This window comes from Phytophthora cinnamomi, assembly GCF_018691715.1.
Source record: "Phytophthora cinnamomi strain GKB4 chromosome Unknown Contig102, whole genome shotgun sequence".
NCBI lineage: Eukaryota > Oomycota > Peronosporomycetes > Peronosporales > Peronosporaceae > Phytophthora > Phytophthora cinnamomi.
The window spans coordinates 276369-302967 of NW_027151035.1; the positions used below are offsets into that span (position 1 = coordinate 276369).

Sequence of the window (26599 nt, forward strand, 5' to 3'; positions counted from 1 at the left end):
TTGGCCAGCGGTGGCCTGAGCCACACACGCTGAGCAGCTCCGCCGCGCATCCGGCAGCACCAACCTCCGCCTTCCCCGCCCATGTTCGCGCTCCGTGGCGGCCTGACGCGCGCTGCGTCGGGCGTGCAGCCGTCGCAGCATCTGCGCTCGTTCGCTTCCGGCCAGAAGAAGCGCCTGACGTGGCGCCAGAAGGCCAAGATCGAGGAGCGCAAGCGCAACCCGCCGCCGCCGCGCCAGCAGCCGCGCCAGAAGGCCCAGCGCCAGAACTTCCTCGTGTCGCCGCCCGTGGACGACGGCAAGAAGTGGCGCGTGCTCAGCGCCGGCGTGCTGGAGCGCCTGCCGGTCGTGCAGCCCGACCTGAAGGACTGGGAGATGGACTTCGAGGTCATGAAGCACGAGAAGGCCCTGCGCGAGGACCAGAGATTAGAGGAGGACTTCTGGTTCATGGAGCCCGGCACCAGGCACATCACGCCCGAGGAGGCGCCGTGGCCCAACGCCGAGGAGGACCCGGAGGAGATCGTGGGCGCCGGCTTCCATCTGGCCCCGCGCGAGACGGAGGATGACGCCAGCAACAACCGCAAGTCGCTGAACCGCGCGCTCAAGGGCCGCGTGTTCCTGCTGGTCAAGAGCAGCGACAAGGACGCCAAGTACCCGTGGTTCTTCCCGCTGGGCGAGAAGCAGGACGCCGAGAAGATGCGCGACGCGGCGCTCCGACACGTGACTGAAACCGTGGGCGACGAGGTGGATGCCACGCCCGTGGGTTTCGCCCCCATGGGCTACGTCAAGTACCTGCACGAGAACGACGCGGAGTTCGACGGCACCAAGGTGTTCTTCTACAAGTCGCAGCTGCTGTACGGTGATGTGGCACTGAACCAGGACAAGGCTAGCGACTACCTGTGGGTGACCAGGGACGAGCTGTCCGAGTACCTCGACCCCGAGGTGGCGGATTACGTCCAGAAGATGGTGCCGCCGTAAGGCGCGCGTACCCGTAGCTTAGCTCAACGCTCTGCTCTGTTTAGTTCGACTCTTCGCCTGGATGGATATCCCTGTAGACAGCCGTTTGAGAGGTAGAGTGCGTGCGCGCGCTGGGTCTTTCCTGGCGAGCCGAGGCAAGGCATGGTCAACGCCGACGCGACTTCGACACCCTCGCTTCTCGATTTAATAGACCACCAAATACAGAGCCGAACTTGGGGGCCGCACTTGATCGTGTTTGCAGATATGACAGCTACAGGCACAGTATCTGTAACGCTTCTGAGCAGACAGACAACGCAGAAACTCGTTATATTTTGTGATGACAACAAATCTACAGACTAAGAATACGGGTAGCAACGGCAAAATGAAATAAAAATCCAAAACGGCACCGAGCTCTGCGTGGTTTGTGTATGGAGATGACGTCTCGCCTGTCGGCGGGAAGGATTGCTTGGTGTGGATCGCCTCTACTGCAATTGGCGCGGGCTGTTGAAGCTGGAATCGACCGATCCGGTGAAGCTCTGGTTCCTAATGGAGCTGCGACGGCGCCTGATGTTCTTGGCCTTCTCCTTTCGCTCCTGGATTTCGATGTCGAAGCTCAACTTGGGCGCGGCAAAGCGGTTCAGGCTCACGTAGCTGTTCTCAACGTTCGAGTGCACGGACACCAGGTCCGGCGGCGTACCGACAAAGTCGTTAAGCAGACGACTTGCTCGAGCTGCTGGGTGTCTTTGTGCAGCAACCAACATAGCGTTGAAGTACTTTGATCTCCGCTCGAGCAGGGGAATGCTGTCGAACTGAAGGTAGCTCCACACGCCGCCCTTGTCAGGAAGCGGGGGAAGTGTCGGCTCGCAGTCTTCGCTGTACTCAGTCACAGAAACGGAGAAGCGCGAGACCTCGTCCTCGTTGTTGTTGCTGTTGCTGCTGTTGCTGCTGTCGTCACTAATACTGGCCATGGCCGTGACGGACGCCAGCTTCCTGTGGGACACCGGCATGACCTTGCTCAACGCCGCGTGCAAGTCCCTGAACTCGGAGTAGCGTCGCCGCACCTTGTAGGCCGACAAGGGGCCGTGTGCGGTGGAGCGCACGATCACCTCATAGTAGACGACCCCGTCAGTGTCGCGACTGTAGCCCGTGACGGAGGCGTTGCGGTAGTTCATAAAGTTCTCGTCGTCCTCCTCCTCGTCCTTAGCGCCTCCGTCCTCAGAGGCTAAACCTGCTGCGTCGCTCCGTGGTGAGCACGTCACCGAATTGAACGTCCAGCTGCGTCCGTGATAGTGAAGCTGGTGAATCTGACTCTCCGCTTCCGGCTCGGGCACCGACCGAGTTCTCGGGAGGTCGCTGGGGCTGTCGATGTTATCTGAAATGCTGCTGCTACTGCGGTGCAGCTCGCGGCTGTCGTGGCTAGTGCTGTGTCCACTCTTCTTGGCCATGGAGTTCTCCAGCGCCGTCTCCAGCAGGGAGCCGCGTCGGTGCCTGTGTGTGTCTACCGCCACTCGGGCGCGTCGTGGGTAGCCGAGTTCCTGCTGCAGAAGACTAAGCGAGCTGCCAGTGCCGGAGCTGAGTGCGCGGCGCGAGTGGCGCGCGCGCTGCTGCCGCTGGAACTCCAGCTCCTCCTCCTCGGTGAAGGTGTCGCATTGGTTGTCCTGCACCGTGAGAACATTGGCCGTGGAGGCGCGGCGCTGCAGCGTGGACAGCGACTGCGAGCGGGCCTCGCGCACGGCCAGCGGCACGGGCACGGCCAGCGGCTCGTCCAGGTCCTTGAGGCTGGAGGCGAGCGTCGTGGGGGATGTGACGGCGACGGCGACCACGTCAACGAACTGGCCAGGCATCAAGTCGTAGATATCGGGCGCGGAACGTGACGAGGCGCCACTAGCTGCTGCTTGTGCGCTACGCGGCGAGTTGGATAGTGGGCAGAGGAGAGCGCAGCACCAAGTGCTCGAAAAAATATCGTGCAAAATGGCATAAAACTGCTGTCGAGCGGTTATCCGCAGGCCAAATCAGAGCAAAGCGCGTGAGTGCAAATTTCTCGCTGAGCTTTGCCTGGAGCAGCATGTGGTGGCCTCATCACGGTCGGTGAACTGCAACCTCTCTCAGACTGAAAACCAAGGCGGCCGCCGTCTGCTAAACGGTGTGTGGCTGCAACATTGGGAGAGGAAGCTGTGTTGACTGCCGCCCGATGACGCTGCGTGTCAACGTCGGCGCATGGCTCTATAGTTCGGCTGCTGTCGCTAACTGACACGCAGGCCCGCTGCTTGGGCTACGATCCAGTGTCAAATGGCGCCCAGCTGGCCGCGGACAACGGTACTCTCCACTCGGAGCTTTCTTCGAGATCGTCTGGCAGGGACTGCTGCTATCGCTGTTCAAGGCGGCGTATACGGAAGAGAGCGGAACATTCGACACAAGAGCGACGAGATCGCGCTAGGACCGACCGTCGGTCGGTGACCGATGCGCTGCGCCGCGCTCGTTTCTTTGTGGGAAGGCAAATTTTGGTGAGGAACTACATTCGTTGGCGTCCGTTATGCTGGCGTATCATGCTAGAGCTAGTCGCAGGACATGGCTACAGATCGCGCCCGTTGCATGGCGAAGGGGCGCGTTCGGCTCGTTTGATGGCCTGTACCACCCCTGGCAGCAAGACAGGTACGTTGCACGGGCAAGACCGTCTGAGCAGCGTCTTGAAAACGCTGCTCATGCAACTTGCGGCAATATCAAGGCGAATCTGTCTGCAGTTTGCCTTTGGTATCGCAATGGTAAAGAAACCTCAACAGCGCCGACACCATCAACGGGGAGGACGTTGGTGTGACTGGCCAACCAAGCGATGTTCCCTTCATCCGGCAGTCCTGCCAGGTCCTGGACCAGGAGCCACATAGCACGCACGCTTGAGCGTTGCTGAAGCAGGAGACGAGGCCGTGGGGCATCGGCTGCGCGCGGCAAACGGCCACTGGTGGCGGTGATTGCACTAGCCTCCTCTCGGCTGCGCGCGGCTAACAGTCACTGGCGCAAGGCAGAATGCAGCCGCCTCGCATCCGCCGGTCGCAGCGCGCCAGTGGTCTTTTCAAATTGAAGGCTTCAACAATGCCTTCAAGTTGAAGACAAATAATATAATGTGGGCCACATTTTTGTTTTATGTTTGTGTATAGATCACTTCAACCTTCTTGTCTTCCTTATCATCGCTTGTAGATTGACAAATGATCATCGCTAGCATCACCACAGTGGCTTAGGCTTAGCTAGCCGAGAGCACTCGTATCAAATGGAAATAAAAAGTCATAGCTCTGCAGACTTTTGTTCTTTATGAGCTTGGCCTTGTTCCTGATGAACTAGGCCTGGAAAAGGCGTGCATTTCAATTTTGGCTCCCACGATATTGCGTTCACCTTCCTACGCACGTGCTTCAAGAAGATAAAGCGACCAGAAAATTGGTAAAGACGAGAGATCGCAATTGAATTTATTGTAGAGACCGTGCAAGCTTGCATCGTCGTTTCGCCAATATCAGGCCTGTAGTATCATCACCGCTACAAGAGGGCGTCTTGGAAAAGTACTATCTTTCCAGACGATCAGCAGTTCATCTGCCGGTCTTCTCCATATTATTCGGTAACTCGAATGCACCCGATCTTTTGAAAATCGCAGCGATTCTGTCGGTCTGGCTTGTCTTGGTGCTGGCGCATTGTGTTTCCTTGTATTTTAAAACAAGGAGACACCATCGGGGTGTGGTCGCCGTAGTAGTAATGTATTGGACTCCATTTTCTTGCTAAACCAGGTTATTTGCGGACTGTGGAAGCCTACGATAATTGCTGAAGGGACCACAAGCATACATTTATTTGGGCGAGGCAGATCGTCACCCGTGAGGTCCTCCGGGGGAAGGCCGTATGAGGCGGACACCAGACGCTGGAGCACCTGACCGAAGCAGAGGTCGTAAAAATATATAAATACTATAATAATAGTATTATATTGACGGAATAGCTTTTTATTGGGAAATCGAGATTCCCGTAAAATTTGAAATTGAAGCCATAAATATTATGTGCTTTTCAAGGTGTGAGTCCGCATCGAACGACGAACTTCGCCAACTTCTCCTTCCTCATTTCTACTGTTGATTAGTGTCAGACCGAATTCCTGTCCAATCGCAGATGTGATACTGCACCACAGAGCTCGCAATCGGGTACCCGAGCCCGGGTAAAATGCTTACCCAGCCGGGTATACCCGAACTTCGGGTAGGGTGCGGGTACCCGAAATTATCCTCGGGTGGGCTGCGGGTACCCGAGTATATCTGTAATGTTGCACACAGTACAACCGCTTGTCTTTGTTATAGATATAGCCCGCTTCTCCGTGCTATTTTCATCCCAAGAAACGACAGCGATTGTACAAGACGCTGGGAGAGTACCGGTTCTTTCAGTGCTTCACCAACCCGATCGACTGTATCAATGAATGACTCTGTTTGTATATAATGGGCCGGGTAAAGTTCGGGTACCCGGAGTGAACAAGAGGAGCGATCGGGCGGGTGCGGGTAACCCGAAAATCGCCATTTGCTAGCTCTGCTGCACCAGGACCTCATGATCGATGTACCAGTATTGCCGTAACTTATTACGCGTTTTTCAAAAGCCAATTCAATTTTATGTTTTATTTTCCGAGCATTGGACGGACGGGAGGAATCTTGAGTTCACTTCGCCGACGACGAAACGAACAGAGGTGGGCAACGAATTGGGGGCGCAGCCTTGCTACACTACAGCTCGGGCCTGAAGTGCTGGGCGGAAAGCAGGGCGGTTCCGATTGATGGAGCAGCCAGAGGCAATCCATTGTCTGGTCCATCGGGGGGGGGCGACTAGGAAAGTATCGCCAACCGGGTTCGCGCGCTGCACCACAACAAGGCCTACTAGTACATGGGCGGAAGTCACGGCCCGCGTGTGACATGTTCTGAAACCTTCGTTTCAGCAGCAAAAAGATCGGTTTTGGCGAGTTGACAACTTGACAAGCTCAGGACATGGCTACATCCATCACGTTTCACACAGGGTGTTCGTGCGCCCAGGCCCTGAACGGCAATGCTTTTGCCGTCATCAACTCCGTCTCAATTGGACAGACCCGGGGGAGCCCAGTCCTCAAGCTGAAGCGCCGACGACCAACGAGCTCAGAATGCCAGCGCTGCCGCTGCTTCTCGTGGCCGTGCTCGTCTTGCTCGGAGACGCAGCTCGTGCGGCGGACACGCTGTGCTCGCTGCCTCCAGTAACCTACGCAGCCGCCAAGGTAGCATATCCGGAGTCTGCCTTTGCGCTTGATCAGCTCGAGAGCATGGGCATCGCGACCTGGTACTCGGACCGCGACGTCAATGGCAACGCGACGCAAACTGCGCTGGACCTCGTCGCCGCGTGCCCGGAATCGTCGAGACTGAGTGTGGTGGTATACGGACTCCCCAACAAAGATTGCGACGCTGGGTACTCCAATGGCAACGGCACCGTGAAGACGGGCGCGGACTACGAAGAGTTCATTACCAACCTGACGGCGCTGGTCGGTGAGCGGAAGGTCCTGTACGTACTGGAGCCAGATGCAGTGGGCTTGCTCGCCAACAAGGGCTGCGCAGTGGAGTACGGTTATCAGAGCAATCTGACCACGGCGATCTCGCTGTTGTCGGAAAACCCCAATGCTGAAATTTATCTCGACGTGGGCTTCTGGACACTGGAGCGATCAGATACGGCGGACATCGTAGCTCAGATTGTCAAGGAGCTCGCACAGGCAGGTCGCGTCAAAGGTATTGCGCTCAACACATCGAACTATCGCTCCACCACGCAGATCGCCGAGTTGTGCACAAACTTCCAAACTGCGGTGGGATCGACAGACATTCACTGCGTCATCGACACGTCCCGCAACTTCCAGGAGTTCGCCAATGCGTCAAGCACTGAATGGTGCAACGTGCGGAAAGCTGGCATCGGCGCACCGCCCACGAATATTACGGACTTGGACAACATCGACTACCTCGTGTATGTGAAGCCTCCAGGTGACAGCGATGGCACCTGCGTTGACCAGTCTGCAGACGCCATGCGGGGTCCGCCGGCTGGAGAGTTCTTTAATGACCACTTCATTAAGCTCTGGAACCAGGGCTACTTCGTCAACCAGCAGCAGATGGCTAGTATCTACGACCCAGACGCCGAGTCGTCTGCCATCGGTGCATCTGCCTCATCCTGGTTTACCACCGCGATCACGCTTGCGGTGACCTCGCATCTTGCATGTGGGCTTATGAACGCGAGGTGAGAAGCATGCAAAAGCAACAAACGCGTGTTTACAGAAATACATGAAAATTTGTTGTACATACAAGTACAGTCTTCGGAATTTTGGTAGCGTCCAGGCGACTTATTTGCGCAGCACTTGCCTTTACCAGTGCTACGCTGCGACTCGCCTTCCGGGGTACCTTACGCAGTCATGGAAAAAAAGCTAACGAGCGCACACGAGACGGTTGCAGCGACCTGCTCTCAGCGCGCCGACCAAAATGAGCCTGGCCGTCGTGATATCGTCCAGGCAGAGATTTGTAGCGGGCCGACCGCGTTTTGGTTGCGAGAGGCCTGGCCCCAGGGCGGTGCTCGCGTCCGGAGCTAGATAACGTCCCGCGCTGTCCGAAGCGTGCACGACAGCGCGGTCGTGCCAGCAAGTTCCCTGGCCTTGCTGGGTCCAACGCGGGCCAGCGTAACGCTGGCGTTGGCGCGTGCGATTCAGTCAGTTGCACCGAGCTCAAGCTCTGCAGCCTGCGGAGCTCGGATGTCAATTACGAACGGCGACGGTCGTGGCGTTGAGCGCCTGGTACGTTCGAAGAAGGTCCATTTCGAGTGGAGCGCTTCTACATCGGGCCTCCTCTGCACGGGGCTGATCGGCGCTCCTCTCGCCGTCACGGGAGACATGAGCTCCAGATGCGGCAGACTCGAAAAAGACCCCGACAGCAAAGATGTTCCGCAAGCTCGCTGTCTGCACGGCCGTGCTGGTGGCCGTACTCTCCAACGAGGCGCTGGCCCTGCAGCAGGGCGGCTCCTTCACGCCGGCCACCGGCGGCCAGCAGGATGACTCGTACACCACGACAGCGACCAAGGGACCCGTGGTCACGCAGGCCCCGGTGGCCACCCCCGCCGCCACGACGCCCACGGCCGAGGAAGGCGCTCACAATTCGAACACGCCCTCGGTTCCTGCTACTAAGGGCCCCGTTGTGACTCCGGCGCCGACCACGCCTACTGCTGAGGAAGGCTCTCACGATTCGAACACGCCCTCGGTTCCTGCTACCAAGGGCCCCGTTGTGACACCGGCGCCGACCACACCTACGGCTGAGCAGGGCTCTGGCTCGTCGTACACTCCTTCGGTCCCGGCCACCGAGGCTCCTGCCGCGACGCCGGCTGCTACGACGCCTACGGTTGAGGAAGGCTCGAGTTCGTCGTACACGCCGTCGGTCCCAGCCACGAAGGGCCCCGTTGTGACACCAGCGCCGACCACACCTACGGCTGAGCAGGGATCTAGCTCGTCGTACACTCCTTCGGTCCCGGCCACCGAGGCTCCTGCCGCGACGCCGGCTGCTACGACGCCTACCGTCGAGCAGGGTTCTCACACGTCGGACTGCAACCCCAACTTCCCGTCGGAGGAGACGGAGGCCCCCGCCGCCACCACCTCGACGCCCGAAGTTACCCCTGCCGCTACTACCAGCACGGACAACCCTGCCTCGAAGTCAACGGAGGCTCCGGCTGCTACTCCTGCTGCCACCACCCCGACGGTGGAACAGAACTCTGGCTCGAAATCGACGGAGGCCCCTGCTGCCACCCCCGCTCCCACCACTTCAACAAACGTGGAGAGCTCTGCCTCGAAGACCGGTTCTTCGACCACTCAGGCTTCGGGCAGCGACAACATCGACCAGACCGCCCAGCAGGCCACCACCAAGTCGGGCAACAGCAATGGTAGCGGTGTCAGCAGCTCGGTCGGCATCATCGCCGTCGCGGCCGTCGTGGCCGTGGCTGCGGTCGGTGTCGCTGCTTCGCACATCAAGAAGTCCCGCGAGGCAGACGCCGCTCTGGCGACGCCCGGCGACAACGACAACACCATCCACATCGAGATCAAGCGCACGCCCGCCGGCGGCAGCACGATCCTGTGAGGCGCCGGTTATGCCTCTGGGTCGTAAGTATCTCGTTGTGTATGAGGGATCTTGGTCTATGCTAGCCCCAGTGGATAAGGCTAGCTCCCCTCCCATGTAGTTTCTCCCTCCAATTCGAGTGGTGAGTTTTGAATCGACGCATTGGATGAGGACAGCCAGCGGGGTGTAGACAGCATCCCAATGCATGTAGTTTTCGCTCTTTTCCGTTCGAGTGGGTGTCTTGTGTTGCCATTGCGTAGTGCTGTACTACTGCTTCGGAATGACTGACTCCCTGGCTTCGGGGAACCGAGTTCGGGCTGGGCAGGCCATGGAGGGCGGTGCAGCGAGACGAGACCGGTGTCCTTGAGTCCACAGTTGGCTAATTATACGCATGCCGGGTCGGGTCGGACCACCATTGTTGAGCAGGGAAAGCTTGAGGTGAACTTGATTAGGGCACTCGGTCCGCGCCAAAGTGATAATGATTGAGATCGTTGCACCAACACCACCGCCTTGAAAGCGTCGAGCACGTCCTGTCGTTCTGTTTCAAATGGGGAAGACCACACGCTGCAGGGCCCAGCTGGAGACACAGCGACTTCCATCTGGGCGTGAGTCATTGTCGGGCCCCCGTGGATTGGTCGGGATAGTGCAGCGCGATGGTGGACGCGTTCTTCCATCACGGAGTATGTCTTCTTTGTCTTCTTTGCGCCCATTGCTGCTTGCACAGCCTTGCAGAGTCCCCAGATGACATACAGCACTCGGGAAAAATTGCTGCTCGTGCGTTCGAACAGCTCGACGACGCGGCAAGTCCAGCGTAGCATTTGTCAGGCTACCGAGACATCATGCTACGCTCCTTTCGTTCTGCAGTGGCGGCCTCGTTCCTGCTGGCGGTTGCTGGTACGGGGCTTGTTCAAGCTGATACCTTGTGCTCCTTGCCACCGGTAACCTACGCCAAGGCCAAAATCGCCTACCCGGCATCGGCCTCCGCCATCGAAGCGCTGGAGAAGTTCGGCATTGCCACTTGGTACTCCGATCGCACGGAAAATGGAGACTACGCGAAGACAGCGGCCGACCTCGTGTCAAGCTGCTCCGAAGACTCGCGGATCAGCGTCGTGGTTTACGGCCTGCCCAACAAGGACTGCGCAGCGAAGGAATCGGCTGTGGACAGCACGGTGCATTCCGCCTCAGACTACGTATCGTTCCTCAACACGCTCACGTCGGCCATCGGCAACCGCAAGGTGCTGTACATTCTCGAGCCTGATGCCATCGGCCTGCTTGCAGACACCACCGGCTGCGGCCAGAGCGCTGGTTACCTGGCCAACCTGCAAACCGCCATCGGTATGCTGTCCAAGAACGACAACGCCGAAATCTACCTCGATGTGGGCTACTGGACTCTTCAATACCCCGCCACTTCCACTGCTGTCGCTGCCATTGTGAAGCAGTTGGTGAGCGCCGGTTCCAAGGTGAAGGGCATCACGCTCAACACTTCCAACTACCAATCCACAAGCACGTTGTCGACTCTGTGCAGCAATTTCCAAACTGCAGTCGGCTCCACCGACCTGCATTGCATTTTCGACACGTCCCGCAACTACCATGGTGGTCCCGAGTCGAACGAGTGGTGCAATGTCAAGAGCGCCGGCATCGGACCACTGCCTACAAGTGACACCGGGATCAGCAACGTCGACTACTTCCTCTGGGCCAAGCCTCCTGGAGACAGTGACGGCACCTGTGCGGGTCGGACGTCGGACGCGATGCAAGGTCCCGCAGCCGGCGTCTTCTTTGATGAGCTGTTCCAGAGTCTCTGGAACCAAGGCATTATGGTTGCTGAGAAGGGATACAGCGCCATTGATGGCACGGTGCGCAGCTCCACGGGATCGGGGTCAAGTACCCAGCAACAGCAGCAGCAAGATCAGAAACAGGATCAGGGCCAGAGCCAACAAACCACTGCTTACAACACGACCGTACCCCCATCAAAGACCGGTGGGAGCACTCCGTCGGCCACGACCTCGACGCCGTCTAATAACCCCGTTCAGCAGTCGGCTGGAGCTCCTCAAGCTCAAACCAGCCCTCAGTCAACACAGGACGCGTCGACTCCTGCGCCGATTCCCGCCTCGAAGTCGTCTGATAGCCAGAAGATCTCGACCGAGAGCTCGAGCACCTCCTCCATGGGGACCGGTGTGGCCGTCTTGATTGGCCTCGTGGCTGCAGCAGTGGTGGCCCTCGTTGCTATCGTGGGCGTCCGTCGTCGCCAGCAGAAGATGGTGGCCGACGCCAAGACCCCGGAGCTGTCGGCGCTGGCCCCCCTGCCGACCGCAATGGTAAACTTCCGTCCCCAGGCAACCGCACTAGCGCGGGACCCCAGCGTCCTCTAGACACTGCTCGCTTGGCAGGAGGGTTTCATGAAAATAATGGATGTTCAGTGATCACTCTCATGAGCTTTTTGTTGCTGCCGAGTATTGTTTTCTAGCACTTCAAGGTGGTCCCATCCATAGCACCGCCTCGCCAAAGATCTTCAGGGGGTACGTACGCTCAGCCTCGCCCAATAACGGAGCCCTGCAAAGTCTCAGTCTTCGATCTGCAGCGTCGACGCCAAGACTATCATAGCAGCAAGGAAGACCCCCCCCCCCCCCCCCGCCATCGATGCCCGTCCCGCATACTTACCGCGCGTACCAGTACGACCACTACGGCCCGCAGGCGCAGGAGCTCAAGCTCCGTCTGTCCGTGAAGCGCCCGGAGCTCGGGCCCAGCCAAGTGCGCATCAAAGTGGCCAGCGCGGCCGTCAACCCCATCGACTACGTCCTCCTCGAGGCGGGCGAGGCGTTCACGGGCAAGGTGCCGACCCCCGAGCAGCCCTTCGGCTTCGGCTTCGACGCAGCCGGCACGGTGGTCGAGGTCGGCAGCGAGGCCAAGCGCCTCAAGGTGGGCGACCAGGTGTACGCCATGACGCCCTTCACGGCGTGCGGCACCGTCGCGGACTACGCAGTCTTCGACGAGGACCTCGTGGCTCTGAAGCCCAAGAACTTGACCTTTGATCAGGCCGCCAGCATCCCGCTCATCGGCCTCACCAGCTACCAGGCCCTGGTGGAGCACTCAAAGCTCCAGAAGGGCGAGAAGGTGCTTGTTCTAGGAGGCAGCAGTGCTGTGGGCATGTTCGCTATTCAGTTAGCCCATGCCATTGGCGCGCGCGTGGTCGCCACGACCAGCGCCAAGAACGCCGACTTCGTGAAGGGCCTTGGCGCTGAACGTGTCATCAACTACCACACGCAAAAGTGGGCGGAGGAGCTGGAGCCCCACTCCGTGGACGTCATCTACGACTGCGGCATGGAGGCGAACGCCTGGAACACGGACGCTCAAGTGATTCTGAAGCAGAACACGGGGCGCTTTGTGTCTCTGCTGCCACTCACGGAACCGGTCCAGCCGGCCAAGTTCGGCGCCAAGAACTGCGGCAACATGTTGGTACACCCGACGGCGAAGGGGCTGGACGAGATCACCGAGTACTTGGAGATGGGCGCCATTGTCCCGGTGATTGACACGGTGTACGAGTTTGAGAAGCTTCACGCGGCCCTGACCAAGCTGAAAGGCAGGCACTCGCGCGGCAAACTCGTCATCCAGGTGAACCCCGAGAGCCAAGGGTAAGACAGGAGCTGAACCAGGACGAGCAAGTGTACTGTGCACGCTGTCCTGGATTCCCAAAGACAACATTGAGTAATGAACGATAAGTTGAAACTACCTTGGGCAATGTGATCGTCGGTCTACTATTTGGCCATACATTTCACGTAGCAACGCCATAGCTGCGAGAAATCGATTCGTATATTATACACTTCAGTTATGTAAATATGCAATTGGCATCAGTAAACCCAGCTCGGCTAGTGCACTATGCTAAGCACAATCTTGCCACACGCTTTCTTCGCTTTCAACTTCTCCAGCGCAGGCAGCAGCTGGTCGAACGAGTACACCGAGTCGATCACGGGTTTCAACGCACCCGACGACACGAAGTCTGACAGCTCCTTCAGCTGCGCACCGCTCGCGTGCACCATGATCTCGCCGATGCATTTGGCGCCGAACCTGGCCGCGCGCGGCTGCAGCATCGGGTTGATGGTCACGAAGCGACCCGAGTCCTTCTTCAGCACGGTCTGCGCGTCGCGGTTCCAGGCCTTGCGCTCCACGCCGCAGTCGTACACGACGTCGATGGAATGCTCGTCCACGGCGTCGACCCAGCTCTGCTTGGACGAGTCGATGACCTTCTCGGCGCCGAGCGACTGCACGAGCAGGTAGTCCTGGCAACCCCTGGCCGTCGCGACCACGTGGGCCCCCATGGCGCGAGCCAACTGGATAGCAGCCATGCCCGTCGACGTGGATCCGCCCAGGATGAGCACACGCTCGCCGGTCTTGAGGTTGGCATGTTCGTGCAGCGCCTGGTAGCTGGTGAGCGCGGCATACGGGATGCTGGCGGCCTCCTCGAAGGTGATGTTGCTGGGTTTAAGCGCGACGAACTGCTCGTCGATGGCCACGAACTCGGCGAAGGTGCCGAAGCTGGAGTACGGCGCCATGGCGAATACGGCGTCTCCGACCTTGAATTGGTGTGCGTTGGCGCCAGTCTCCACGACGGTGCCGGCGACGTCGAATCCCATGCCGAAGGGTTTGTCGGCGGAGGGCTGGCGTCCAGTGACGGCGAGTCCGAAGTCTTGCATGATTTTTTGGTCTGCGGGGTTGAGCGCAGCGCTGTGGACCTTGATGCGTAGCTGGTTGGGCTCGAGCGAGGTCATGGGCACGTCCTTATGGAGGGTGAGCTCAGACTCAGGTGCACCATACTTGGAGTATTGGTAGGCTCTGTAGGTTGTAGGAACGGTGGTGATTTTGCCTGCGGGTTTAGATGTTGTGCTTGTCTGAGCAATTACTGCTCCTTGTAATCCTTGGACCACGGCCATCGTTGTCGTTTGATGCTAGATGTTTACTCGTCAAAGACTTTTGAAGAATGAGGCCTCGATAGCTATCAATAGGCTGGGGACACTCGGGTGAAGGGTGTCGTTGCTTGCTCTCGATCTACGGAAGTCATGTTCTGAGCAATCGACAACGTTGGCCTGCCGCTGCATAGATTAGCGCCAGATGTCTACGACGATCGACGTGCCGCCATCGCCCAGCCACCTATTTGTTTATTTACTGTGGCAGGACTAGCTCGCGTGTGTATCCAGGCAACACTGCATGGATAGTGTTTGCCTACACTACCTAGTGAACATACCCAAGCTAACTCGGTGTCGACAAGGTCTGCAACAACAACTGAAGTATTTCTGCTTGGCGCCTTTCATTGGTTGTGAGCCACCGACGAGAGGTCGCATGCCGGCGAAAGGACGTTTGCGACGTGCAGTTGTTGCGAGAGACACGAACGGGCTGCACCCGAAGCAGAAAACCTTGGTTGACCTCTGCGGATTCGGAGCACGTTTACCGCTTGCCAATTTTCTCTCGTGCAGACTCTCATCACACAACCACAGGGTAAAGACTGCTGCGTTAGGGATGTCTGTGGTTGTTAGCGGGGCACTTGAGTCCGGCGGTCGCTCCATTCCAAGCGAGCAAATCTTGACAGAGTTTGAAAGCCTTCCATTCGCGGTACTGTCCTGCGAGCGTCACTCGGCTCAACTCGCTCCGCTGATGCAAAGATATAGCCTCTCTCGTTCGTTTTCGGCGGTCTTAGTGGGCAGGTCATCCCCGAAACAACACACAGCACTGGTTAGTTCTTACAGTGTAGGCAACACAACCAGCGACTTCGGATCGGATGCTATTATTTTAATATTTAAAAATCCGAAAAGCGCTGCATTCCACATACGAGCAAGACGCGCGCCATCACCTTGCGCGCGGGGATATGACGCCGCATCGCGATACTATCGCGCCTTTGCGTCGGCCGAGGTTCAATCACCAAGCACCGATCTCGCACAAGATGCGCTGGCCGCAAGAAGACAAGCGCCGCCTCGGCATGCGCGCTCGCCTCCTGGGATTCCTCTGCGGGTGTTGCTTTTCTGCTTCGCGCAGGATCTTTTTGGTAGTCGATCGTGTCTCTTGTGGCGACCCCGGCCTTGTCACATTTGCCTGTCAAAGCTGCTCAGCCGTTTTTATCAGATTGTCAATATCATTGTATGATGCCAGTAGAGCTGATGCGCGTCCAGCTGCGGCATGCCCAGAAGGCCCTCTTGGTATCAGACAAGCACTAGGTAGCGCCCTAGCCATCTCCTTAGCCTCCGAGCGGCCTGAGTGCGACCACTCGTCGCAGTGTGTGAGAGATGCAACGCTGACTAAAATGTGGAGCCGTAGACATGCGCTGCCTCTTGACGATCGCGTGTGGCGCAGAGACCGCCTACGGATTGCTCAGGCGAACCCCTTCGCGCGCAAAGGATTTGCCTCGTGGTGTGCTGTGGACGCAGTGACCTATGTTCGCACTCATTCCTCAACTCACTGTCAGGAGAACAAGTCACAGCACCAGCACCACCTATCTAACCTCGGTTAGCACAACCATGGCCGTTCTCGCGGCGAACCAAATCACCAACCTCGACAAGGTTCCCGCTACTTATTGCGCTTACCAGTATACTGGCTTCAGCGCACCAATTTCGGAGCTCGCCCTCCACAAGGACGTGCCCATGACCACGCTCGAGCCCAACCAGCTACGCATCAAGGTCCACAGCGCTGCGCTCAACCCCGCAGACCAAAAAATCATGCAAGACTTCGGACTCGCCGTCACTGGACGCCAGCCCTCCGCCGACAAACCCTTCGGCATGGGATTCGACGTCGCCGGCACCGTCGTGGAGACTGGCGCCAACGCACACCAATTCAAGGTCGGAGACGCCGTATTCGCCATGGCGCCGTACTCCAGCTTCGGCACCTTCGCCGAGTTCGTGGCCATCGACGAGCAGTTCGTCGCGCTTAAACCCAGCAACATCACCTTCGAGGAGGCCGCCAGCATCCCGTATGCCGCGCTCACCAGCTACCAGGCGCTGCACGAACATGCCAACCTCAAGACCGGCGAGCGTGTGCTCATCCTGGGCGGATCCACGTCGACGGGCATGGCTGCTATCCAGTTGGCTCGCGCCATGGGGGCCCACGTGGTCGCGACGGCCAGGGGTTGCCAGGACTACCTGCTCGTGCAGTCGCTCGGCGCCGAGAAGGTCATCGACTCGTCCAAGCAGAGCTGGGTCGACGCCGTGGACGAGCATTCCATCGACGTCGTGTACGACTGCGGCGTGGAGCGCAAGGCCTGGAACCGCGACGCGCAGACCGTGCTGAAGAAGGACTCGGGTCGCTTCGTGACCATCAACCCGATGCTGCAGCCGCGCGCGGCCAGGTTCGGCGCCAAATGCATCGGCGAGATCATGGTGCACGCGAGCGGTGCGCAGCTGAAGGAGCTGTCAGACTTCGTGTCGTCGGGTGCGTTGAAACCCGTGATCGACTCGGTGTACTCGTTCGACCAGCTGCTGCCTGCGCTGGAGAAGTTGAAAGCGAAGAATGTGCGCGGTAAGGTGGTACTGCGGGCTGCGTACTAATAGCTGCCGCTCCTCGATCAAACTGTCCGCAACCGAGCTCATGTGCATTAACTTGATGGCGCCTCCGAAATATTTGAATAATATATATTACACATACATGTACTCAACGTACTTCCTTTTCATTTGAACGTATACATGTACATCAAGGAAAGTTGCGAGCTGAGAGCATTAGATCATTGCTCGTCAACGTGGAGCGACGTCCACAGAAACCTATGGTGGAATTAGTCTGGCGAAGGCTACAACTCAAGCTGCGATCCACATCGCGCTCAGCCCACACGGCGTGAGCGATAGAAGTGATCCTAGCGCAAAGACTCGTTAATCGGCGCGCTCGCGTCAGCTGGTTCAGTCGCTGGGAGGCAGGAAGTTCCTTTACTCCAGGAACTTCCTGCCTCCCAGCGGCTGAAAAGGCTTGAGCGCTTGAATGTCAAGTTGACATGGCGCCACCCAAGCAGGTGGTTCAAGCAACTGGGTCGCTGCGCGGCCTTCCAGTGTTCGGAAAGAGTGGCTATCCCCCGTGGGTGGAGGCACCGCATGGCAGCAGAGAGATCTCTCACGTTTGGTCTGCTCTTCGCAGCGCCGCTTCCGTCGCATCGAAGCAGTCACGACGCGACTCGTATGGGGGCGCATGTTCTGCTCTCAAGCAAAAACAGGTTACGTAAAGTCGAGGTCCGCCCCAGTATGTTTTCGAGGCAACCTGGTGAGACTAGCGCCTTGCTGGCGTTTGATACATATGAATACACGAAGCCGACCTGCCCAACATGCGAGCTGTGGCTCTATGGCTCGAAGTCACTCAAGCACTGTGTTCACCGGTGTCGGTGGGGTCCTAGCATCACAATGAGGAGTCTCAAAGACTAAGCCACATATGGACGAGGCCATCCGCTGTTTGACAGATCTGCTGAGTTGTCCCAAGGAATCCTTGGACTTGAATCAAGATGGACGCGAAACTCATGCCGTGAAGCTGAAGAATTCTGGTCGCGACCCGCTCTACAAGTGCCGTACCGTAAACCACGGGTTCGTTGCAACGCTCGTAAAAAGTTCCCGTCCTATACAATTTGTTGGTTTACGGTACAGTGCCATGGTCATTGACACGTGAGAACAGCAACGATCTGGTTAAATGACCCGGTTGCCACACTTCCGTTCCGCTGCAGCAGACGGTATCTGCAGCTGGTAGGTCGACGAAAAGCACGAGTGCTTTGACGATCAAGGCATACAAACTCCTACTCTTTGAGCACGGACACCAAAGACACGATCTCCATTCAACGGCGCAGCACGGACCTCTTAACTGCCGGCGTGGTGCAAGTCCCCAGCGGCGCCGATGATCCTCCTTGCTTTGCGCGTGGATGGCTCGTCCCTGTGGTGACTGGTCTTGTCACCATCGGGTTTCAGCTCCTGTGGAGGCTCCACTGCAGCCCTCACTCTCCATTTCACCCAGCAACGCGCAGTTCCGTTCCACCTTCACTGTCCGCTGATCACCATGGTCAAATTCCTGCGTTCGGTCGCCGCAATGGCATCGATCGCCATGAGCATGTCGGCGACCAATGTCGTGCGCGGTGAGGAGCTTTGCTCCATTGCCCCTACGTCGTACGCCACGGCCAAAACCGACAACCCGAAGCTCGCCTTTGCTCTTAAGGCTGTGGAGGAATACTCCATTGCCGCTTGGTACACCGACCGCCTGTCGACGAAGGACCGCGCCACGATGCTGTCCGACCTCACCAGCAAGTGCTCGGAAGACTCGCGCATGACCATCGTCGTCTACGGCCTCCCCAACAAGGATTGCAACGCCGGATACTCGTCAGGAGGCACGGTGTCCAACACTGCAGACTACAAGACGTTCCTGTCGGACCTGACGAAGGCTGTCGGAAATCGCAAGGTGCTGTACGTCGTTGAGCCCGATGCCGTGGGTCTCCTGGCTGAAGACGGCGGCTGCGGGTCGTCAAAGGGTTATCTCGAGAACCTGAAAGTTGCTGTCGAGGCTCTTTCGGCCAACAAGAACGCCGAGCTCTACGTTGATGTGGGGTACTGGACGCTTCAGTACGAGAATCAGCGCTCGAAGGTTGTGACGATCGTCAAGGATCTGGCGGCGTCTGGCACGTTGAAGGGCATCACTATCAACACGTCCAACTACCGCACAACAGCCCAGTGCACTGAGCTGTGCACCAACTTCCAGACGGCTATGGGTAAAACTGACATGACCTGCATCATCGACACCTCCCGCAACTACAATGAGCCCACCAGTACGGACTGGTGCAATGTAATGACGTCTGGCATCGGCCACCCGCCTACGTCGGAGACGGGAATCTCGAACCTGGACTACTTCATGTGGATCAAGCCGCCTGGAGAGAGCGACGGCACGTGCAACGGTGGTCCTGCAGCAGGTGCATTCTACGCGGATGGCTTCACCAAGCTTTGGGACCAGGGCTACTTTGTGAAAAAAAGTGGCATGAACACGATCGCTGAGGGAGGCTCCGACACCTCGCAGACCACGACTAGCAGCGCTTCTCAGACATCGGGCACCACTTCTTCACAGGCGGCTTCGTCTCAAACGACGGACGATAGTGCTTCGCAGACTGCCTCGCAGACCACTGGGACTAACGCGCCGGAGACCACCGACACCCCCGCGTCGCAGACCACTGAAAGCAGTGCCTCCCAGGTCGACAGCAACGCTTCTGAGACCACCGACACCACTCCTTCGCAGTCTTCGACAACCCCCACGCCCGCTGCGGTCACCCCGGTCTCGACCCCTGCTACTCCGACGGCGACGGTGGCGACTTCGCCTGCTACCACCGAGGCCCCTTCTCAATCGCAGACAAACAACTGCAAGATCAAGCGCCGTCTCCGCAAGTTTTAAGCAAATGACTAGCATGTGGCGTGCATGTAGTCTGAGTTCCTCAACGTCTAGTATGTTTGTAGCACTCGCTGATACGTACTGTAGCGAGCGTCAGTAGTGCGGATGGGTAAGTGATCATAGATTTGGCTATATTGTGATGTAGACAACGTTGTTGAATTTTGACTACACACGTAAAATGCTGCCAAGTCACGGATAATTTGACTGTGTAGTGGGATACAGACAACGACGGATAAATCCGGGCGACACTAAAATCCGGGTGAGACAGATCCCCATTTGATCCCCATACAAAATCTAACCCCATTTTTATCCAATGAAATGCTTAAATGAATTATTTTAGAGCCAATCAGAAAGTTAAAGATAATGAGTGGTGTGAAGTTAAACTCCTTTGCCGACACAGTAATTTGACGTCAGTTGCGCAATGAAGCGCGTCGAGCAAGTGACGGCTACAGGGTACGGAGCGGCACAACTGGGCCAAGTGGCGGCCGGTGGTGGCCCCCAGGCGGGCGACCAGCACCTGGTAGAGCCCTCCCAAGGACGTGCTGAGTAGAACCACGTAGAGCAGCTGGTAGCGCGTGTAGGCGCCGCTCTGCAGGTCCGCCTCGAGGTTCCCCGGGTCCAGGAAGGCCATGCTCATGAGCCTCCCAGTTCCCGTGTAGGACTAGAGCACGGACCAGCTGAAGCGTCGCCGTCTTGGGGACGTGGTGGGGGCATCTGGAGTACCCGGGGAGGGGGGGAGAGAGAGATCGAGCAGCGCCGAGGTGTGGGAGGTTAGCATGACGCATTTCCGAGTGTGAGGTTGCCTCCGAACAGCTCACCGTTGTGCCAACCGCTTAGTGCTGATGTCATGGGGCCACTAAAAAGCGAAGCTAAGAAATAGTGCTAAAGCTACTGGAGGCACGGCAAAAGAAAAACGCCTTCGTGCTATTCATGCCACTATTGCTATGTGGAACGCCATGCTGACAAAGGCGATAATTCGCAGCATAAAAAAAAAACAATTCCTAGGTACCCTAAGGTAACTGTCTAAAAAGACGGATTGTTTTTGCTTTTCCATACGGTTTCAACTTCGTTTTCTGTACCGTAGGTTAGTTTATCAACCAATCCAATCGCAGAATTTTACTCTCCGGATTTTTGTGTCGGGAGCGGAGATTGCCCTATAGTATGGAGGATGTCATTCAGTGAGTCCGGATTTATCCGTCGTTGTCTGTATTTTGTTTCTTCGTCTACAATGCTGCAGTTTATCGTTGAAGGCACTGACACCTATTGAGTCAAACAAACTCAAAACGATAAGCAATTTCATGTATCTGGAAGAGTTGAAGGATGCCAAGGTAAGTAAAATCATCATCAAGGTCTCGAAGAAGTAGAAAGCCAGACAACCATGCTCAATTCGGGGAGCGACTTGCCTTACATGTATTTCGAAGCAGTCATTAGCTTGAGTAAAGTTGACGGGCGAAAATTGTTATTGGCAGACACAGCAGTATTTTGCGAACCAACTCCTGAGATTACAAGCATCTCGTTAATTTCCAGCATAAAACGAAAACTGAACTTTATTCCGAATAAGGGTAATCGGAACCAACTTGCCGAGGTACCCAACTCGCCACCTGTATAGAATGTGAGCCAAAACAGCTTCAACAAGCGAATTTCTTCAACAATCGAGTTATTTTTACGTTTTGTGAACTGCTTTCGGCGTCTATCCGCGCGTAAGCTGTGAATCTGCTCCTGTCTCCTCGAAGCAGCTCCTACCCACTGCTCCTACCCGCACATAGTACTGCTCAACCTGAAGTCATTCTCAAATCTACCAGATAGATAGCATGGCAGTTACTCGGCCAAGCAAGACCAAGATTGGCAAGGTCCAGCGCAAGCAAGAGCTGTTGAAGAGGAACTACAAACAGTGGACGGATGCGGATCTGAAGAGATCTGTGTGTGCTGTCAGAAACGGCGAGCTTTCTAAAAAAAGCAGCGAAACGGGTGCATGGAGCTGCTGTTCGTACACTGACTCGCTATTTAGATGGAGCTGAAGTTGGTATCATCCCTGGACGCAAGTCCGCATTGTCAGACGGCGAAGAAGAAGGCATAGTCGACGGACTGATCGACCTCGCTAGGCGCGGATTTCCTGCTACACGCCTACGCCTCAAAGGAATTATTCTTGATATGATCAGCGATGGTCGCGAACACCAATTCAGTGCGGCAGGTCCCTCTGACAAATGGATTGCCGGTTTTCTCAAGCGTCACTAAGATCGAATTTCTGTTCGAAAGGGTCGAATTCTAGACACAGCACTGGGAGAAGGCCAACGAAGCAGACGCAGAAGAGCCCGGTAGCGGAGACATTACCCGACGTTATTCCGGGCTGGTCGTTGCCAACGTCATTGTCTACGCTGAGCTTTACCGAGCAAGTAGAACAGGCATCTAGATCCACACCAGAGTCCTCCGACTTCAGCTTTTGAATACAATGTATAGATTTTGATCGAAAACCCATATGGTAATGGGGGCTCCCAAACCATTTGGGGCCTCTGAAAATATGTGAACATTTGAACACGTTAGAAGTCGCTGAATTCGCGTGTAGTCTCAGCTCGGAGCTATCTGGGAGATAGCTGAAGCGCACAGCTTTCGATCGGTATGCTCACCATTTTTTTTGAGGCAATATTTGTTGAAATGTGAATCATTTAGAAAAAAGTCGGCCAAGTTGGTTCCGATTACCCTTAGGCAGTGTTTTTCATGTGTGCCAAGTTGCCCAGTTGCGTCCACGCCGACTGGTCTGAGCGGACAAGTCAAAGCAACTGAGTAAGTGCAGTTGCCGCGAATGGAATTTAATTGCGTGACGACGTAGGACAGACATCCGCGTCGTACCTGTTCAAGGCGCCTGCTGGTGCTCGATTGATTCAGCAGTTGGCCTCCAAACAGAAGGCACCCGTCGTGACCCGATACGACAGACATCTGCATTCATACTGCAGTACTATAACTGCGTCTTATCCCGCAATCGTATGGATCTAGTCGTCTGTTGAACGGGAAGAGTGCGCTCCTGAGTTGTTGATTTTGCCGCCACAGTACTGGCGGAGAGCGGCTGACGTCTTCCGGCAGCTCTCACGTGAGCGTTGCATAGCATCTGGTTACGCCTTGCAAGCATGTCGTGCTTCCCTCTCCTTCGCGTTGGCGTTCACCAAGTCTTGATCGAACACCAAGTAGTTGATCATTCTCCAATTTCCCAAACGAAGCCAACGACGACGGCAAGCCCCGTTTCCTGAAGTCTGAGCCAACAGTCATGGTCTTTGGCATCCCGTCCTCGTGCTTGGCGATCGCCACAGCATACCTGGCGCTAATGGTCTCTTCCAGCCTTGCTCTCGCAGAAGATCTGTGCTCGATCGCACCAAGTTCGTACAGTCAAGCCAAGACCGACCACCCGGAGCTATCAAAGGCTTTGGGAGCGCTAGAGCAACACGCTATCGCGTCGTGGTTCACGGACCGCATGACGAGCGACGAACGATCCACCATGGTTTCCAGCATGCTCAAGCAGTGCTCCGAGGACACCCGGCTGAGTATCGTGGTGTACGGCATTCCCAACAAGGACTGCGACGCCGGTTTATCGTCTGGAGGGAGTGTGAAAAGCACCGATGACTACAAGGCGTTCCTCAAGGAGCTGACGGACGCTGTTGGTGACCGCAAGGTCCTCTACGTGGTTGAGCCTGACGCGCTGGGTCTTCTCGCCAAAGACGGCAGCTGCGGTTCGTCTGCAGGGTATCTCGACAATCTCAAGGTAGCAGTCGCAGCTCTGTCCGCGAACTCGAACGCCGAGTTGTACGTCGACGTCGGGTACTGGATGCTGGCCGACTCGACAAACGCAGCCAAGATCGCCCCGATAATGCAAGAGCTCAGTACCTGCGGCACAGTCAAGGGCGTGACCATCAATACGTCCAACTACCGCTCGAACGACGAGTGCGCCACATACTGCACCAACTTCCGGACGGCTATGGGTAAAACTGACATGACGTGCATCGTCGACACCTCCCGCAACTACAACGGGTCTCCTACTTCAGATTGGTGCAACATCCTCACTGCGGGTATCGGCAAGCCGCCTACGTCGGAGACGGGAATCTCGAACCTGGACTACTTCATGTGGATCAAGCCGCCTGGAGAGAGCGACGGCACGTGCAACGGTGGTCCCGCAGCAGGTTCGTTCTACTCGGATAGCTTCACCAAGCTTTGGGACCAGGGCTACTTTGTGAAAGAAGGTGGCATGAAGACAATCGCGGATGGCACAGGAGACGTGAGCCAAAGCAGCAACCAGACCAGCACCCAGACAAGCCAAACGAGCAGCCAAACCGGCGACCAAACTAGCCAAACCAGCAGTCAGACCGGCGCTCAAACCAGCATCCAGACCGGGGCCCCGACAGCAAGCAGCAACGTGGACCAGACTTCCTCAATTAGCCAAGATTACGACAGCAGCGCCGCGGTCGGCACTGTTGCACCGGCAAAAACCAGCTCGTCGGAGAGCTCTACTACCCCCGCTCCTACTTCTGCTGGCGCGAGTCAAACGTCTCCCCCCACGACGAGCACTGCAGTTCCGACTTCAACGCCGTCGACTCCAGCTAGCACTCCGGCCGCAGTGAGCACGGGATGCAAGGCGAAGCTACGCAGACGTAAGTTGTAAACTTAGTGTAGTGTAGTATGGAGTTGATGTACTGGTAGTGTGGTGTAAGCAGCCCGTGAATATTCATCCAGTTATTTGTAAAGATCGATCCCCGCTTCTTTGCCGCGATCACCTGCATACACGCGCGATGTAAAGGCAGCGCTGAAAACTACGTGTGCGCGTGACAAGGTGCGGCGACCTGGTCGCTGCTGCTGAAGCCACTCCGGACGCCAGCCATTCGCGCCACATCCGCGCGTGTGGAGGTGTGCAATCGGATCTGCCGTCTCGTCGTCGAGGCAAGCGGTGGACTTCTCGCTGTCCAACAGTAGCGTCCAGTTCGTTGAAGAGCTGTCACCGAAATGCGTGGATGCGATCTTTTCGGGCGTCACGCCGGTCGATCCCGGGTCGCACGCCGTCTCAAGCACCAGGCCGACAAGCAGCAGCTCCGCGCTAAAGCTCCACGCGAGCGTAACCTTGAGTCTGCGCTGGTTTTCGATAGCATCGGAGCTCTGGCCGGAGTGAGCCTGGCACTCGGTAGCTCCTGTCGCCAGACCATCTTCAGCGCTGCAGGCACCTCAGCGCCAGCTGTATCCGCACGTGGCGCTATGTGTACGTCCTGCCTAGCTGAGTCAAGTAGACTGGTCCGACGGCTGTCACGACGGCACAACAAATCAGACTCCGGCACATCTTGCAAGATGGCAATAGTGTCCGCGGAACAGGAAGCGCACGCGTGGGCTGCTCATTTCGGACAGCGCTGCCCGCCGGCTGGCGCTGGCGTCAAAGCGTATCAGCGACGATAGCTGCAGAGCCGTCCCCACCGAGAGCAGATGAGAGCCTCCCGATTCGCCTGGCCTCGCCTTGGTGCATCATGAGGTGCACGACCGCCTCCGTGCTTGCCAGTGCCTGTGCATGGTGCTCGCCCATTCTGCAATTTGCCCTGAGCGACTCAGTCATACGCATAGCTGGCAGCTCAAAGCGCTCGCGCCCACTCGTCTACCACAAGAAGATGGTCAAGATTTTGCGCTCGTCGTTCGCTCTGGCTGCACTGGCCTGGTCCTGCTATCAGGGAGCTGCCACCGCCGAAGATCTGTGCTCCATCGCGCCGTCCTCGTACTCTGGCGCCAAAACTACCTACCCGCAGCTCGCATCCGCCCTCGAGACGGTCGAGAAGTACTCGATCGCTGCTTGGTACACGGATCGCCTCTCGGACACGGATCGCTCCACGATGCTTTCGAGCCTAACCAGCCAGTGTTCGGAGGACTCCCGAATGACGATCGCTGTCTACGGTATCCCCGACAAGGACTGCAATGCTGGCCTGTCGTCCTCCGGAACTGTTCAGAGCACCAGTGACTACCAGTCGTTCCTCTCGCAACTGACGGAGGCTGTGGGAGACCGCAAGGTGCTGTACGTCGTTGAGCCCGATGCGGTGGGTCTTCTCGCCAACGGCGGCTGCGGCGAGTCCGCCGGTTACCTGGACAACCTCAAGATCGCGGTCGCAGCTCTGTCCGCGAACTCGAACGCGCAGCTGTATGTCGATGTCGGGTATTGGCTGTTGGCCGACTCGACGAACTCTGCTGCGGTGGCAACAATCATCAACGAGCTGAGTGCCTCGGGCACTCTCAAGGGCATCACCATCAATACGTCGAACTATCGCTCTACGGACGAATGCACTACGTATTGCAACAATTTCCAGACGGCTATGGGATCGACGAGCATGACTTGCATCATCGATACCTCTCGCAACTACAACGGATCGCCGACCTCGGATTGGTGCAACGTCAAGACTGCTGGCATTGGCAAGCCACCTACGTCGGACACGGGCGTCTCGAACCTAGACTACTTCATGTGGATCAAGCCGCCTGGAGAAAGTGATGGCATCTGCACGGACACCTCGTACTCGAGCGAATCCCTGACGGGTGTGACGGCCGGGTCGTTCTATGAGGAGGGGTTCCAGCTCCTCTGGGATCAAGGATACTTCGTGAGCGAGCAGGGCATGTCAACGATCTCCAACAGCACGAGTCAGACTAGCAGCCAAACGGGCACTCAAACCAGCAGTCAATCGAGCACTCAAACCAGCAGTCAATCGAGCACTCAGACTGGAAGCCAAACTAGCACTCAAACGAGCAGCCAAACCGGAACCCAGACATCGACAGGAAGCTCTGCAGTCCAAACTTCATCGGTCGCCCAGGACTACGGCAGCACCAGCCAATCTGCCACCGCTGGCACTGTTGCCCCGGCGGACACCGGATCATCTCAGAGCACTACGACGACCCCAGTGAGCACGACTGCAACCCCGACTGCAACCCCGACTGCAACCACTACACCGTCTACGACCAGTTCGGCCTCTACGAGCACTTCGCAGACCAGCGCTGCCTGCAAGGCGAAGAAGCGTCTGCGCAAGCTGTAGATGCAGAGTTCCGTGTGATCTGTGTAAATTCGTTGCCACACCATCGTTGGGGCATGACAACGTCGTCAAGTCCATCCATGTTAAAGTGCTGAGTTCCTTTGTTCGGTCACTGCAAGCCTACTAGATTCATCGGAAATTCACGAAATACAA

The 26599-nt window shown here is 57.1% G+C and overlaps 7 protein-coding genes across 7 annotated transcripts; 5 read left to right on the plus strand and 2 right to left on the minus strand.

Moving 5' to 3' along the window:
- Positions 1-81: 81 nt before the first annotated feature.
- Positions 82-975, plus strand: IUM83_07879 (39s ribosomal protein mitochondrial-like; the record flags this gene model as incomplete). The annotated part of the gene is made up of 1 exon (XM_067932210.1): positions 82-975. The coding sequence occupies one exon, from the start codon at positions 82-84 to the stop codon at positions 973-975; it is 894 nt and encodes a 297-aa protein (XP_067783013.1).
- A 461-nt stretch (positions 976-1436) lies between these two features.
- IUM83_07880 (uncharacterized protein) lies at positions 1437-2798 on the minus strand (the record flags this gene model as incomplete). The annotated part of the gene is made up of 1 exon (XM_067932211.1): positions 1437-2798. One exon carries the CDS (start codon positions 2796-2798, stop codon positions 1437-1439), a length of 1362 nt encoding a protein of 453 aa, XP_067782941.1.
- A 3446-nt stretch (positions 2799-6244) lies between these two features.
- On the plus strand, positions 6245-7201 carry IUM83_07881 (glycoside hydrolase family 6 protein; the record flags this gene model as incomplete). Its single annotated transcript, XM_067932212.1, has 1 exon — positions 6245-7201. The coding sequence occupies one exon, from the start codon at positions 6245-6247 to the stop codon at positions 7199-7201; it is 957 nt and encodes a 318-aa protein (XP_067783132.1).
- Positions 7202-7886: 685 nt separating this feature from the next.
- IUM83_07882 (Glycoside hydrolase) lies at positions 7887-9071 on the plus strand (the record flags this gene model as incomplete). The annotated part of the gene is made up of 1 exon (XM_067932213.1): positions 7887-9071. The coding sequence occupies one exon, from the start codon at positions 7887-7889 to the stop codon at positions 9069-9071; it is 1185 nt and encodes a 394-aa protein (XP_067783131.1).
- Positions 9072-10798: 1727 nt separating this feature from the next.
- On the plus strand, positions 10799-11419 carry IUM83_07883 (putative glycoside hydrolase; the record flags this gene model as incomplete). The annotated part of the gene is made up of 1 exon (XM_067932214.1): positions 10799-11419. One exon carries the CDS (start codon positions 10799-10801, stop codon positions 11417-11419), a length of 621 nt encoding a protein of 206 aa, XP_067783130.1.
- A 1541-nt stretch (positions 11420-12960) lies between these two features.
- On the minus strand, positions 12961-13738 carry IUM83_07884 (alcohol dehydrogenase; the record flags this gene model as incomplete). The annotated part of the gene is made up of 2 exons (XM_067932215.1): positions 12961-12967; positions 13038-13738. The coding sequence occupies 2 exons, from the start codon at positions 13736-13738 to the stop codon at positions 12961-12963; spliced, it is 708 nt and encodes a 235-aa protein (XP_067783129.1).
- A 2010-nt stretch (positions 13739-15748) lies between these two features.
- Positions 15749-16526, plus strand: IUM83_07885 (alcohol dehydrogenase; the record flags this gene model as incomplete). Its single annotated transcript, XM_067932216.1, has 2 exons — positions 15749-16449; positions 16520-16526. 2 exons carry the CDS (start codon positions 15749-15751, stop codon positions 16524-16526), a joined length of 708 nt encoding a protein of 235 aa, XP_067783128.1.
- Between the last annotated feature and the right edge of the window lie 10073 nt (positions 16527-26599).